Source organism: Thalassophryne amazonica, chromosome 1 (assembly GCF_902500255.1).
Source record: "Thalassophryne amazonica chromosome 1, fThaAma1.1, whole genome shotgun sequence".
Taxonomy (NCBI): Eukaryota; Metazoa; Chordata; class Actinopteri; order Batrachoidiformes; family Batrachoididae; genus Thalassophryne; species Thalassophryne amazonica.
Genome location: NC_047103.1, coordinates 10,178,662 through 10,195,146, shown reverse-complemented (window position 1 = coordinate 10,195,146; position 16,485 = coordinate 10,178,662). Strand labels below are relative to the sequence as shown.

Sequence of the window (16,485 nt, the reverse complement as noted above, 5' to 3'; positions counted from 1 at the left end):
TGTGAAATCGTCCCCTCCTACGCCTCTTACACCTGTTGCTACAACTATTTGTGCACACCAGCAGCTGTAAGACAGAGTGCGCGCTGTGCGAACCCATCGCCTGCCGGCCAAATTCCAGGTGACACGCACGAACATCCCCACAACACCCGTCGCATGGCACTTAGAAAGTGTGTGGCCAGTCGCACTCTTCACATAACAGCAGACTGTAGGCAATCACTGTCGTACTGGCGTACTGGAGAAATTTGTCAAAGTTCCACATGACTCTGGCTTTGATGTGTGCGCTGAGAACTGACAGGAGGCGTGGCTATGATAGAAGCAGCTGTGGTGATCTGTCATTCTGGACATCCCAGATAGACAACACCTACTGTGTTTGGACAGACATGGACTAACACATGTCCACTGTGAGGTGCGTGTGTCTGATTGCTGTACTTACATGGATATACACTCAACAAAAATATAAATGCAACACTTTTGGTTTTGCTCCCATTTTGTATGAGATGAACTCAAAGATCTAAAACTTTTTCCACATACACAATATCACCATTTCCCTCAAATATTGTTCAGTTTTATCACACAGCACAATGCCACAGATGTTGCAAGATTTGAGGGAGCGTGCAATTGGCATGCTGACAGCAGGAATGTCAACCAGAGCTGTTGCTCGTGTATTGAATGTTCATTTCTCTACCATAAGCCGTCTCCAAAGGCATTTCAGAGAATTTGGCAGTACATCCAACCAGCCTCACAACCGCAGACCACGTGAAACCACACCAGCCCAGGACCTCCACATCCAGCATGTTCACCTCCAAGATCGTCTGAGACCAGCCACTCGGACAGCTGCTGAAACAATCGGTTTGCATAACCAAAGAATTTCTGCACAAACTGTCAGAAACCGTCTCAGGGAAGCTCATCTGCATGCTCGTCGTCCTCATCTGGGTCTCGACCTGACTCCAGTTCGTCGCAAATGCTCACATTCACTGGCGTTTGGCACGTTGGAGAGGTGTTCTCTTCATGGATGAATCCCGGTTCACACTGTCGAGGGCAGATGGCAGACAGCGTGTGTGGCGTCGTGTGGGTGAGTGGTTTTCTGATGTCAATGTTGTGGATCGAGTGGCCCATGGTGGCGGTGGGGTTATGGTATGGGCAGGCGTCTGTTATGGACGAAGAACACAGGTGCATTTTATTGATGGCATTTTGAATGCACAGAGATACCGTGATGAGATCCTGAGGCCCATTGTTGTGCCATACATCCAAGAACATCACCTCATGTTGCAGCAGGATAATGCACGGCCCCATGTTGCAAGGATCTGTACACAATTCTTGGAAGTGGAAAATGTCCCAGTTCTTGCATGGCCGGCATACTCACCAGACATGTCACCCATTGAGCATGTTTGGGATGCTCTGGACCGGTGTATACGACAGCGTGTACCAGTTCCTGCCAATATCCAGCAACTTCGCACAGCCATTGAAGAGGAGTGGACCAACATTCCACAGGCCACAATTGACAACCTGATCAACTCTATGCGAAGGAGATGTGTTGCACTGCATGAGGCAAATGGTGGTCACACCAGATACTGACTGGTATCCCCCCCAATAAAACAAAACTGCACCTTTCAGAGTGGCCTTTTATTGTGGACAGTCTAAGGCACGCCTGTGCACTAATCATGGTGTCTAATCAGCATCTTGATATGGCACACCTGTGAGGTGGGATGGATTATCTCAGCAAAGGAGAAGTGCTCACTATCACAGATTTCGACTGGTTTGTGAACAATATTTGAGGGAAATGGTGATATTGTGTATGTGGAAAAAGTTTTAGATCTTTGAGTTCATCTCATATAAAATGGGAGCAAAACCAAAAGTGTTGCGTTTATATTTTTGTTGAGTGTAAATAAAAACATATATCGCTGTGGTGGCGACAAGCTGCAGCAAGTGAGCGCGCGCATGTAGCGGACAATGACAGTCTGCCAGGTTGAAATGGACCATCAGATCAGAACATGCAGTGGGCGATCTGACCATCACATCACCCATGTGATCTCTGTTCCACATGACATGGTGTCTGTGCTGCGGCGCGCTGTCCACAAGACACACGTGTTGGGCAGAACATGCGCGGCCGACTGGACATCAGTGCACACTGCTTCTCATTCATGTCATTTCATGACTGTATGTCTGTGACCATGGGTCATCACCAGAGGAACAGACGGATCATATTTGTATTGCTCGCTTGATAAATGCGGTGTTTTTATATGGTGTGATTTTAATTTTTTAAAAATTTTTTTTCTAATACTTCCATGTCCTTCCTGACATGAGGCAGATTCCCGCTGCTTTCAAAGGACAGCCCCTGAGCTCAGTGGTAAAGTTTCAATCATACGATTCTGATGAATTGATGAATTTAGAACCAGTTGTCAGCAGGTACTGGTTGTCTGTTCCCATCCCTATTGATGTCTTGGTGGCTTCCCTCGCCATTCTCTTTCTTGCATGGTCACTCTGGTTTTCAAAATTGCAGATTCCAGATAAATTTACTACCATACTGTGAGAATTTATTAAAGACTGATGTAAATGCAATCTACGACGTATTCAGTGACTTGGAAATGTTCATGTATCCATCCCCTGACTCTTCTAAAGCACACGTAAAAGTTGAATATTTGGTTCCATTATACTAAAAGGTAATGCATTCCATTATGTTGGCTGTGATATTATATATATTGTGAATTCTTTATTTTCAGTGTGATGTCATAAAGAATGTGTTTAAAAGCCCAAGGGTTCCCAAACATTTTTTTTTAATGTCACTCATTGTTTGTCTTGCTGGATGTGTCCTTGCAGCAGTGACAGTGTGGACGGAGCGCTCTTTTTCTTACTTTCTCTCTTATTCTCTTTATCTTTGTCCTCCAGCCATCTACGAGCCATCCTGTGAAGCCTATAAGCACTTGGGCAGGTCCTCTGACACCTACTGGATCGATCCCGATGGCAGCGGGCCCCTCGGCCCCTTCAAAGTGAGCTGCAACATGACAGGTGTGTAAGCCTGCAGCCGCTGTGCCACCAGTGCGTCTGTGCGTGTCATGTACCTGCGTGCACGTGTGCGTCTGTGTGGCCCCTGTGACCTGTGAGGGAACCAAACTGTGCAGCCGCTCACATCCTTAACCTCAGACAGCGGCCACTCTTTACCGCTCCACCTGGAGGTTTCCATGGCAACGTGGTCACAGCCACTGACATTTAAGCCACTGCAGGCGCATGCAGACACACACACACACACACACACACACACACACACATACATAATAAGCAGATAGCCTGGAACAGCAGAGCAAAGGGGAGGCGTTTAATGAAATGTCAGTGCACTCTGCCGGCGAGCCCCTTGGTCTCACTGAGGAGGAGCGTGCACACAGACCTTCGAAATGCTAAGTGCCCCCCCGCCGCTACCGCCACATGTACCCAAACCTCAGAGACCTGATGCACACACACGCTCATTGTATTGCAGATTTCCTGACTGACACTTTGGCTCACGCAAAAGAAGGTGTCCATTAAACTCTGGAGGCGTGTCGCTGCAACGACACCGTAGGACCTTCTTGTCCAGTCAAGTTATTCAAGTTAAGGCTGCAGCCCACCACTAATTGCAAAAAAAAAAAATGTTTCATGTGGGATTCTCCTCTGATATAGCCTAGAGATAACATATTAAAAATATAGAACAATAGATGCGGTGGAAGGGTCCAAAATCTGCTACTTTATGTTAATTAGGTATGAATATCAAAGGAACCAGTCAAACAACTGGAAATCTTGTATGTCATCAAAAGGACTGAAGTGCCATCCAGCTTCACCTCTAGTGTTGTTAGAAATACTAGAAAGGTTCCATTCTGTTTCTGTTTTTATGCTCATGTGGCTGAGGGTATTTTAGCATTGCATTATTTTTATAATTGGAATAAAAACACAGAAGAAAAATAATTACCCAGCATGGATTCAGGAAAACAATTAGGAGAACATTACATGAGCACTAACTCCCCTTTGGTTGGTTGGTTGGTCGGTCGGTTGGTTATGTACACGATAGCTCAAACCTTTGAGCAATTTTTTCACTTGTATTTTGTGGAATGTTGGTCTGGGAAGTCTTGGATAAACTCTGGCACTGGCCCAGTTCTGCTTCGGGGATTTTCTTCTTCATGTATTATGACATCACAAAGCTTTTTAATTCTTCTTGATTGGTGTTTACATGGACATAATCCAGGAACAATTAGGAGTCTGCGATGGGATTTACTACACACTGTGCAAACGTTTCAGCTCTGTTATGATTTGGTGTTTTGAAGTAAATCGGCATTAAACTCTCCTCAGTGAGTGCACACAGGCGTGATGGGAGGGAAAAAAAGTCTGCTGTTTGGCAACATTAATAACATTAGCCATCGCTGGTTATCTGCTGCATCCTTTTTGCATGTGGTGTGAATTTGTACTTTTGTGTTTGCGGTGTTCTGTGTGTGCGCAGAGGACAAGGTGTGGACGACCGTTATGAACAACCTACCACCCAAAACTCCAGTCAGCGGCTCCAGTAGAGAGAGACGCACCGTCCTCCAGGTCAACTACAGCGCCTCTATGGACCAGGTAACACACCACACCACCAACATTTAGCACTTTTTCACTTTGTGGTACCTGATCGGCTCAACTATTTCTGTCTTTATCGGTTTTGCTTTGAACAAACCTGGTACCAAGTACCTGGTACTTGGTCCTGTTTTTAGTTTCTTCTCCATTGCAGTTCCAGTTGAGCCAAGATGTGGAAAATATGTAGGGCGGCCGAGGTATGAATCTTCCAACAGAAAGCAACCAGGGAAAGTCAGAATTCTGCTCCATGACTGATGGACAGCAGGTTCTTCCTACGACCCCTGGCAAAAATTATGGAATCACTGGCCTCAGAGGATGTTCATTCAGTTGTTTAATTTTGTAGAAAAAAAGCAGATCACAGACATGAAACAAAACTAAAGTCATTTCAAATGGCAACTTTCTGGCTTTAAGAAACACTATAAGAAATCAAGAAAAAAGATTGTGGCAGTCAGTAACGGTTACTTTTTTAGACCAAGCAGAGGAAAAAAATATGGAATTACTCAATTCTGAGGAAAAAATTATGGAATCACCCTGTAAATTTTCATCCCCCAAATAGTACTAACCTGCATCAAATCAGATCTGCTCATTGACATTGACCCTATGCCATGACATTGACCCTATGTGTCTTTTTGCAAGGAATGTTTTTGCAGTTTTTGCTCTATGGCAAGATGCATTATCATCTTGAAAAATGATTTCATCATCCCCAAACATCCTTTCAATTGTCCAAAATATCAACATAAACTTGTGCATTTATTGATGATGTAATGACAGCCATCTCCTCAGTGCCTTTACCTGACATGCAGCCCCATATCATCAATGACTGTGGAAATTTACATGTTCTCTTCAGGCAGTCATCTTTATAAATCTCATTGGAACGGCACCAAACAAAAGTTCCAGCATCATCACCTTGCCCAATGCAGATTCGAGATTCATCACTGAATATGACTTTCATCCAGTCATCCACAGTCCACAATTGCTTTTCCTTAGCGCATTGTAACCTTGTTTTTTTCTGTTTAGGTGTTAATGATGCCTTTCGTTTAGCTTTTCTGTATGTAAATCCCATTTCCTTTAGGCGGTTTCTTACAGTTCGGTCACAGACGTTGACTCCAGTTTCCCCCCATTCGTTCCTCATTTGTTTTGTTGTACATTTTTCGATTTTTGAGACATATTGCTTTAATTTTTCTGTCTTGATGCTTTGATGTCTTCCTCGGTCTACCAGTATGTTTGCCTTTAACAACCTTCCCATGTTGTTTGTATTTGGTCCAGAGTTTAGACACAGCTGACTGTGAACAACCAACATCTTTTGCAACATTGCATGATGATTTACCCTCTTTTAAGAGTTTGATAATCCTCTCCTTTGTTTCAATTGACATCTCTCGTGTTGGAGCCATGATTCATGTCAGTCCACTTGGTGCAACAGCTCTCCAAGGTGTGTTCACTCCTTTTTAGATGCAGACTAACGAGCAGATCTGATATGATCAATCAATTTTCAATCAATTTTATTTATATAGCGCCAAATCACATCAAACAGTTGCCCCAAGGCGCTTAGTTTTGGGGATGAAAATTTACAGGGTGATTCCATAATTTTTTCCTCAGAATTGAGTGATTCCATATTTTTTTCCTCTGCTTGGTCTAAAAAAGTAACCGTTACTGACTGCCACAATCTTTTTTTCTTGATTTCTTATAGTGTTTCTTAAAGCCAGAAAGTTGCCATTTGAAATGACTTTAGTTTTGTGTCATGTCTGTGATCTGCTTTTTTTCTACAAAATTAAACAACTGAATGAACATCCTCCGAGGCCGGTGATTCCATAATTTTTGCCAGGGGTTGTACTTCTTATAGAGCATGCAGAGTTACATCACATTTTTTTACCCACACTGTATTGCATGTAGGGAAAGTTCGTACATTTTTGCTGGTGATGCTCATCTGTTGCCATGGTGACTTACTATTCAGACAGTGTTTCAGAATGACACGTAGTGAAAATACAGCGCTTTCTTTTCCAGCGACTAGTACTCTCTCTCTCTCTCTCTCTCTCTCTCTCTCTCTCTCTCTCTCTCTCTCTCTCTCTCTCTCTCTCTCTCTCTTTCTCCGTTGTGATTGACTCTCCCCACTCACTCCACTTAGGACGCAAACTTAGAATCTCCAGCATGGGAGTCAGACACTCTGATCAGTCGGCTAAAACCCGGGCTCTGGCCTGAGTGGCCAGGGTGTCCTTTGGCTGTCGTGGAGAGTGAGGCCTGTTGAGTACCACATGCACAGCGACTCCTCACACTTAACTAAAGCACTCCCTCTGCTGAATCACCTCTAAATTATTTACACATTATTCACTTTGCGTGTTTTTAGGAATCCGCTAGCTTAGCATAGCTACTAGCTCTTAGCCGATTTAGCATGGCGGCTTCTCCTGTCTCTCCCGCACTTTTCTGCTCTGGGTGTGAAATGTTTAGTTATTCCTCGGCCTCCTTTAGCAGTAACGGTACTTGTAATAAGTGTAGCTTATTCGTAGCTTTGGAGGCCAGGCTGGGCGAATTGGAGACTCGGCTCCGCACCGTGGAAAATTCTACAGCTAGCCAGGCCCCTGTAGTCGGTGCGGACCAAGGTAGCTTAGCCGCCGTTAGTTACCCCCTGGCAGATCCCGAGCAGCCGGGAAAGCAGGCCGACTGGGTGACTGTGAGGAAGCGTAGCCCTAAACAGAAGCCCCGTGTACACCGCCAACCCGTTCACATCTCTAACCGTTTTTCCCCACTCGACGACACACCCGCCGAGGATCAAACTCTGGTTATTGGCGACTCTGTTTTGCGAAATGTGAAGTTAGCGACACCAGCAACCATAGTCAATTGTCTTCCGGGGGCCAGAGCAGGCGACATTGAAGGAAATTTGAAACTGCTGGCTAAGGCTAAGCGTAAATTTGGTAAGATTGTAATTCACGTCGGCAGTAATGACACCCGGTTACGCCAATCGGAGGTCACTAAAATTAACATTAAATCGGTGTGTAACTTTGCAAAAACAATGTCGGACTCTGTAGTTTTCTCTGGGCCCCTCCCCAATCGGACCGGGAGTGACATGTTTAGCCGCATGTTCTCCTTGAATTGCTGGCTGTCTGAGTGGTGTCCAAAAAATGAGGTGGGCTTCATAGATAATTGGCAACGCTTCTGGGGAAAACCTGGTCTTGTTAGGAGAGACGGCATCCATCCCATTTTGGATGGAGCAGCTCTCATTTCTAGAAATCTGGCCAATTTTCTTAAATCCTCCAAACCGTGACTATCCAGGGTTGGGACCAGGAAGCAGAGTTGTAGTCTTACACACCTCTCTGCAGCTTCTCTCCCCCTGCCATCCCCTCATTACCCCATCCCCGTAGAGACGGTGCCTGCTCCCAGACTACCAATAATCAGCAAAAATCTATTTAAGCATAAAAATTCAAAAAGAAAAAATAATATAGCACCTTCAACTGCACCACAGACTAAAACAGTTAAATGTGGTCTATTAAACATTAGGTCTCTCTCTTTTAAGTCCCTGTTGGTAAATGATATAATAATTGATCAACATATTGATTAATTCTGCCTTACAGAAACCTGGTTACAGCAGGATGAATATGTTAGTTTAAATGAGTCAACACCCCCGAGTCACACTAACTGTCAGAATGCTCGTAGCACGGGCCGGGGTGGAGGATTAGCAGCAATCTTCCATTCCAGCTTATTAATTAATCAAAAACCCAGACAGAGCTTTAATTCATTTGAAAGCTTGACTCTTAGTCTTGTCCATCCAAATTGGAAGTCCCAAAAACCAGTTTTATTTGTTATTATCTATCGTCCACCTGGTCATTACTGTGAGTTTCTCTGTGAATTTTCAGACCTTTTGTCTGACTTAGTGCTTAGCTCAGATAAGATAATTATAGTGGGCGATTTTAACATCCACACAGATGCTGAGAATGACAGCCTCAACACTGCATTTAATCTATTATTAGACTCTATTGGCTTTGCTCAAAAAGTAAATGAGTCCACCCACCACTTTAATCATATCTTAGATCTTGTTCTGACTTATGGTATGGAAATAGAAGACTTAACAGTATTCCCTGAAAACTCCCTTCTGTCTGATCATTTCTTAATAACATTTACATTTACTCTGATGGACTACCCAGCAGTGGGGAATAAGTTTCATTACACTAGAAGTCTTTCAGAAAGCGCTGTAACTAGGTTTAAGGATATGATTCCTTCTTTATGTTCTCTAACGCCATATACCAACACAGTGCAGAGTAGCTACCTAAACTCTGTAAGGGAGATAGAGTATCTCGTCAATAGTTTTACATCCTCATTGAAGACAACTTTGGATGCTGTAGCTCCTCTAAAAAAGAGAGCTTTAAATCAGAAGTGCCTGACTCCGTGGTGTAACTCACAAACTCGTAGCTTAAAGCAGATAACCCGTAAGTTGGAGAGGAAATGGCGTCTCACTAATTTAGAAGATCTTCACTTAGCCTGGAAAAAGAGTCTGTTGCTCTATAAAAAAGCCCTCCGTAAAGCTAGGACATCTTTCTACTCATCACTAATTGAAGAAAATAAGAACAACCCCAGGTTTCTTTTCAGCACTGTAGCCAGGCTGACAAAGAGTCAGAGCTCTATTGAGCTGAGTATTCCATTCACTTTAACTAGTAATGACTTCATGACTTTCTTTGCTAACAAAATTTTAACTATTAGAGAAAAAATTACTCATAACCATCCCAAAGACGTATCGTTATCTTTGGCTGCTTTCAGTGATGCCGGTATTTGGTTAGACTCTTTCTCTCCCATTGTTCTGTCTGAGTTATTTTCATTAGTTACTTCATCCAAACCATCAACATGTTTATTAGACCCCATTCCTACCAGGCTGCTCAAGGAAGCCCTACCATTATTTAATGCTTCGATCTTAAATATGATCAATCTATCTTTGTTAGTTGGCTATGTACCACAGGCTTTTAAGGTGGCAGTAATTAAACCATTACTTAAAAAGCCATCACTTGACCCAGCTATCTTAGCTAATTATAGGCCAATCTCCAACCTTCCTTTTCTCTCAAAAATTCTTGAAAGGGTAGTTGTAAAACAGCTAACTGATCATCTGCAGAGGAATGGTCTATTTGAAGAGTTTCAGTCAGGTTTTAGAATTCATCATAGTACAGAAACAGCATTAGTGAAGGTTACAAATGATCTTCTTATGGCCTCGGACAGTGGACTCATCTCTGTGCTTGTTCTGTTAGACCTCAGTGTCTGCTGTTGACCATAAAATTTTATTACAGAGATTAGAGCATGCCATAGGTATTAAAGGCACTGCGCTGCGGTGGTTTGAATCATATTTGTCTAATAGATTACAATTTGTTCATGTAAATGGGGAATCTTCTTCACAGACTAAAGTTAATTATGGAGTTCCACAAGGTTCTGTGCTAGGACCAATTTTATTCACTTTATACATGCTTCCCTTAGGTAGTATTATTAGACGGTATTGCTTAAATTTTCATTGTTACGCAGATGATACCCAGCTTTATCTATCCATGAAGCCAGAGGACACACACCAATTAGCTAAACTGCAGGATTGTCTTACAGACATAAAGACATGGATGACCTCTAATTTCCTGCTTTTAAACTCAGATAAAACTGAAGTTATTGTACTTGGCCCCACAAATCTTAGAAACATGGTGTCTAACCAGATCCTTACTCTGGATGGCATTACCCTGACCTCTAGTAATACTGTGAGAAATCTTGGACTCATTTTTGATCAGGATATGTCATTCAAAGCGCATATTAAACAAATATGTAGGACTGCTTTTTGCGCAATATCTCTAAAATCAGAAAGGTCTTGTCTCAGAGTGATGCTGAAAAACTAATTCATGCATTTATTTCCTCTAGGCTGGACTATTGTAATTCATTATTATCAGGTTGTCCTAAAAGTTCCCTAAAAAGCCTTCAGTTAATTCAAAATGCTGCAGCTAGAGTACTGACGGGGGCTAGAAGGAGAGAGCATATCTCACCCATATTGGCCTCTCTTCATTGGCTTCCTGTTAATTCTAGAATAGAATTTAAAATTCTTCTTCTTACTTATAAGGTTTTGAATAATCAGGTCCCATCTTATCTTAGGGACCTCATAGTACCATATCACCCCAATAGAGCGCTTCGCTCTCAGACTTCAGGCTTACTTGTAGTTCCTAGGGTTTGTAAGAGTAGAATGGGAGGCAGAGCCTTCAGCTTTCAGGCTCCTCTCCTGTGGAACCAGCTCCCAATTCAGATCAGGGAGACAGACACCCTCTCTACTTTTAAGATTAGGCTTAAAACTTTCCTTTTTGCTAAAGCTTATAGTTAGGGCTGGATCAGGTGACCCTGAACCATCCCTTAGTTATGCTGCTATAGACGTAGACTGCTGGGGGGTTCCCATGATGCACTGTTTCTTTCTCTTTTTGCTCTGTATGCACCACTCTGCATTTAATCATTAATGATCGATCTCTGCTCCCCTCCACAGCATGTCTTTTTCCTGGTTCTCTCCCTCAGCCCCAACCAGTCCCAGCAGAAGACTGCCCCTCCCTGAGCCTGGTTCTGCTGGAGGTTTCTTCCTGTTAAAAGGGAGTTTTTCCTTCCCACTGTAGCCAAGTGCTTGCTCACAGGGGGTCGTTTTGACCGTTGGGGTTTTACATAATTATTGTATGGCCTTGCCTTACAATATAAAGCGCCTTGGGGCAACTGTTTGTTGTGATTTGGCGCTATATAAAAAATTGATTGATTGATTGACTTGCAACTAAAGAGTTGTCTTTTGAATGAAAGACAGGTGGAAAAGTGGAAAACCAAAGAAAAGTGATCCTACTGGGAGAGTTTAAATGTAAGCTGAACATCAGTGGGTGACGCGCTAACTGCTTTTCCACACTTGGACATTTCAACCCTCTGGGGCCGACGCCGTCGTATATGATGGCTAAAGCCCCTTTCACACCGGGGGTGCTCCTGGTTTGTCCCAGTTGCACCGTGCGTCATTATGACGACACTGTGTGGAAGAAACTCAGTGCCAAGACGATGCAGCTTGGCGCCACAACAGCGCGAGGGGCACAAAGGAGGAAGCAAGTCGGGCGCCGAAAAAATTAAACCTGTTTAATTTTTTTGGTGTCCTGTGCTCGACACAGAAAGGAAGTGGTTCCAGTGCAAGTTAGGGCAAAGAGGCGTAACTCAGGGCAAAGAGGCGTTACCCGGCATGACTTGGAAGCCAATTTATGATTCCTGCTGTGTTCTATTGTTCCTTCAGTATAAATCACGCAAGATTGTTTTTATACCGTGTACTTCATGTAGTAAAAACTACACGCTGAAAAAAAAAGACCACAGAAAAAAAATGCAGACTGATTGCCAGAAATATCCAGTAAAAAGTCCGGAGATCTCTACTCCACTCATGGACGTTTGTTCAGCTTGGACCACAACAGCTTGGACTCTGGCAAGGATGGTCGCATTCCTCCCCTCCCCTCTCCTCCTTTCTGTTCTCTATCTCTGCTCCGACCTTCAAAGTCCCAGCTTCACCAGACTGTGAATTCTTCAAATTATGATTTGGATTAACTATGGAATTGATCAGCTGGTCTCTCAACGCCATTGACACTATTTGTTTTTGACAAGGAGATCAGGGTTTGGGGACCCTGCGTGCCCTGATGGAACCTATCCAGTGGGCTTTGCTCTCGACGGCTGAGAGAATGGAGTGTGACATGCGGCTCCAGTCTCTGTGGAAAACGTTGAGGATTCATTCGTATTTGCTTTTATGGTGAGAGGTTTGGTGCTGATTGGTTTGTGCTCTGCCCTGACCAACAGGAATAATTGCAAGACAGCTGCTTCCACAATTTTGTCCCCTCATCAGTCCGTGATAATTGAGTTGGGCAGTGCTGTGTAATTTCAGACTGCATGAACTCTTGAACTCAAACACAAAATGGATTCAATCTCGGAGCAAATCACTGCATTGCAAATGAATTGTACTGCTGAGGACCACAGAATATTCTTCATAAATTTGGACTCTCGACGGTCAGGGGTGCAGTAAATCTCTCCGCCAAACATCAACATGGCAGCCTTATCGGCTCCTGAAAGCCAAATTCCTTGCTCTTCCCCCAGAAGGATCTACAGCCTTGGTGAAGGAATTCCCCCCCCCCCCCAGCCTGCTGTTGCCTAGCAACATCAGACTTTACATACACACGGACAGAAATTGACAGAAATTTAACTCATCTGCACATGCATGTCTCCCTCCCTCCATCCCTATTACCCTCCCCCCATGTCTCTCCACTCCCCCCACCTTGGCTTCCTCCTTGACACCTCGAAGGCAGCGCGGTTTTTACTGCTGCAGCCTTCAACCCTAGGCTGGGCGGTGAGGGCCCCTCCTGCTGCGGCCTTCACCCACTTTGCCTCAATTAGGAAGGCGGACTTCTTCAAGTTCAGTGCACATAAACAATGTCAAATGTACATGTGTTGTCTTTAATTTTGATGTGTGCCATTATTACGGTAAACAAGTAATAATTGTGGATTAATTGCTGTATCGTGTCTGAGGTAATTGGAGTGTAAACGTAATTGCCCTTTTTTGGGATCAATAAAGTTGTCTGAAGTCTGAAGTTCACGCGCGCACATGTGAACAATTAAAAGAAAAAAAAAAAGTCTGGCTGCAGGCATTAGTTCCTTGTTCTCTGCTCAAACTCTCACATCACAGTTAAAAAAAAGGACAAAAAAGGACATAAGTCCTGAGACAGGACATGTCAACATCAAGTAGAACTCCAGACATCTCCACATTTGCTCAAGGACGGGTGCATCTCGCGGTCAAGGGAGGAAAGATAAACTATAACAGAACTCAGAGGGCATCCCTGCAGCTCAGCAGAACAACAAGTAGAAGAGAAGTCAGAGTGCACAGTCTGTCTGCAGCCAAACTGTGCACTCTGACTTCTCTGTGCAAAGAACCTGCAGGCTGCGTGAGAGCCTACACAGAAACAATGCAGGCTGCGTTCTCACCTCCTCTCTGCCCCCTGCTGTGCGCACCTGACGCAGAAATTCCTGCGTCGTCATGACGCCACAGGAAGCAACTGGGAGCAGCCCCAGTGTGAAAGGGACTTAAGACCAAGCTAAATTATAAATAACTTTTCAATGATATGAGATAGAAACTTACTAAGGCAAAGATCGTTTTCAGGAGTGATGTGTTACTAGTTGGCCTGTTTGAATAGCCCCCTGGGTGCTCCAATGAGTACATACTATTTCATTTCATTTCATTTATTATTTTTATTTCATTCGTTAAAGAAAAAAAAAGAATGCAGCATACATACATACATGCATTTAACACAAATATCATGAATGAAAAGGGACAGAAAGAAGCAAAAGCTTACAATGTCTGCCCCCTATCATCTAAATAAACAGTAACTGTTCCAGTTAGGTTGTGCTGCTGAACACAGTTATATACTTCAAAAAATTCAATCAATAACACAAAGCTTCTCTGCTATACATTAGTAACATATCTGTTCAATAAAGATTCTTTCACACTTTTCTTAAACATATGAATGGACCTGAAAGTTTTTATACTACCATCAAGGCTGTTCCATAAATCAACTCCTTGAATTGATATACATCTTTCTTTAGATTTTGTTCTAAATTTTAATTGTGAAAAAACTTCATCTCCTCTTAATTTGTATCTGCTCTCTCTCTTTTTAAACCTGTTTTGCAAGTTATCTGGTAACACTTTTTGGTGAGCTTTATACATGGTTTTAAGTAAATTCAACAAATTCATTAAATTTTAGTGTTTGTAATTGCATAAATATTGGGTTAGTGTGGACCCTAAATCCACTTCCGGTAACAACTCGAATAACACGTTTCTGTAAAAGAAAAATTGAATCAGTATATGTTTTGCAAGCTCTTCCCCACACTTCAATACAATAATTGAAATATGGTAAAATCAGTGAATTATACAACAGAAACAAAGCACTTTTATTAAGAAAATATTTAACCTTATGTAACACTGCTATAGTTTGTGATACCTTTGTTTTGACAAACTCTATGTGGGGTTTCCATGTCAACTGTCAATCGTAACACCTAGGAACTTAGTCTCATGCGTCCTTTCAATTGCTGATCCTCCTATAACCAAAGATGCATTTATGTCTTTTCGTTTGCAACTAAAAATCATAAATTTAGTCTTACTAATATTCAATTGTCAAAATTTCATTAGTTTGAACATTCTCGAGAAAAATACTATTTATGTTAACAGGGATGAATCCATAATCATTGTTTTCATTAGGAATATTTTGTGATAAATTCGGTCCAATATTCACAAAGTAATCATTGAATTCATTAGCAATTGCATCTTTTTCAAAAATATCCACATTATTCTTCGTGAAAAAGTTTGGAAAATCAAATTTGACCTTGCCTTTTTGCATGATTTTATTAATTACACTCCATGTATTTTTATACTATTTTTATTGTCATCTAATAATTTAGTATTATAATCCTTTTGTTGTCTTCTTATGATTGACATGTTTATTTTTATATTTTTTATATCTACTTTCAGCATCTTTTGTTCTCAATTTAAGAAACACTCTATAAAGATAATTTTTCTTCTCACAAGCATTCCTCAGTCCATTAGTCATCCATGGATTTTTAAAAGCATTTTTCTCACGCTGAGCATAAATTTTAACTGTTTTGCAATTTTTGTCATACAAGCTAATGAATATTGACATAAAATTATTATAGGTATCATTTACGTCATTCATATATACCTGATCCCAGTTTTGTCTTTTCAAATCTTCTCTGAAGGCCTCCAAAGCCTTACTGGATTTATCCCTTATAAAAATCAAAGTTTCCTCTTTCACAATATTAAGACACAATTTTTCATATATAATAAAAACTGGGAGATGATCACTCACATCTGTCATAAAGATACCACAAATTATTTCACCCTGTATATTTGTATATATATTATCAATGATAGTAGTACTATAAGTAGTAATCCTGGTTGGTTTGGTTATCATAGGGGATAAATCTGCAGTTTCCATATTCTTCCTGAACTCGTTTGTAGCTGCAGTGTGCCCCAGGTCTATGTTAAAATTACCACATAAAATTAGTGATTTATTTGTATACTCAAACATTTCAATAATTTTATCAGTAAACATGTCAACACCTGACCTAGGCGGTCTATATACACAGCTAATTAATATGTTTTTTCTATATTGTTAATAATCTCTATAGTAAGCATTTCCATCAAATCAGGCAGAGTTACAGTTTTCTGTTCAACAACTTTACATTTTAGATTTTTATCTACGTAGAGAGCTACACCCCCTCCTTTTTTCCCAATCCTGTTTATATTAAACATGTTGTAGCCTTCAATCTGTACTTTATTAATATCAGTGTTCTTTAGCCAAGTTTCTGTTATAGCAATCACTTTAAAATGTTGTTTTAAATCACTGAAGAACTCTTTAATTTTTCCTACTTTGGATTTTAAACTTTGACTATTGAAGTGTATAATGGATAGAGCTTTATCAGATACCTTGTCAGTTTTAGCATTAAACTGTTGTACTGTAAAATAATTATATTCACCAGGTGTTAGTAAATTACATGCAAAATCAGTTTCCATATCATAAATTTTATCATTGTCTATGTCAACACATGTATCCATAATTCAGTGTATGAGTCTGTAAAGATGTGTATCCAACCTGTTATTCTTTAATCTATGTTGTCAGCCCTTCACAGCTGTAGACTTCTTCCATCAATGACCAGTCTTATACTTCTCAAGTTCTTTCAAGTCCTTAATCATCCTGGCTACTCCATTTTGGTCTCTGATCCATACATTTCCATTCCTTGTCCATGTTCCAGTAATAATCCTCTGTTTTCTCAGCACTCTTGCTTCCCTTGCAATGTCCCCATTCTTCTTTGTGAGATGTTCGTTTATAAACACATTTGTGTCCTTTAAATTCT

At 41.6% G+C, this 16,485-nt stretch overlaps 1 protein-coding gene across 1 annotated transcript in view; it reads left to right on the top strand.

Annotated features, from left to right (window-relative positions):
• Positions 1–16,485, top strand: part of cntnap2a (contactin associated protein 2a) — a 1,233,088-nt gene that overhangs the window by 830,046 nt on the left and 386,557 nt on the right. The window contains 2 exon segments of the mRNA XM_034162408.1: positions 2,887–3,006; positions 4,463–4,578. Coding sequence (XP_034018299.1) covers positions 2,887–3,006; positions 4,463–4,578 — 236 coding nt within the window.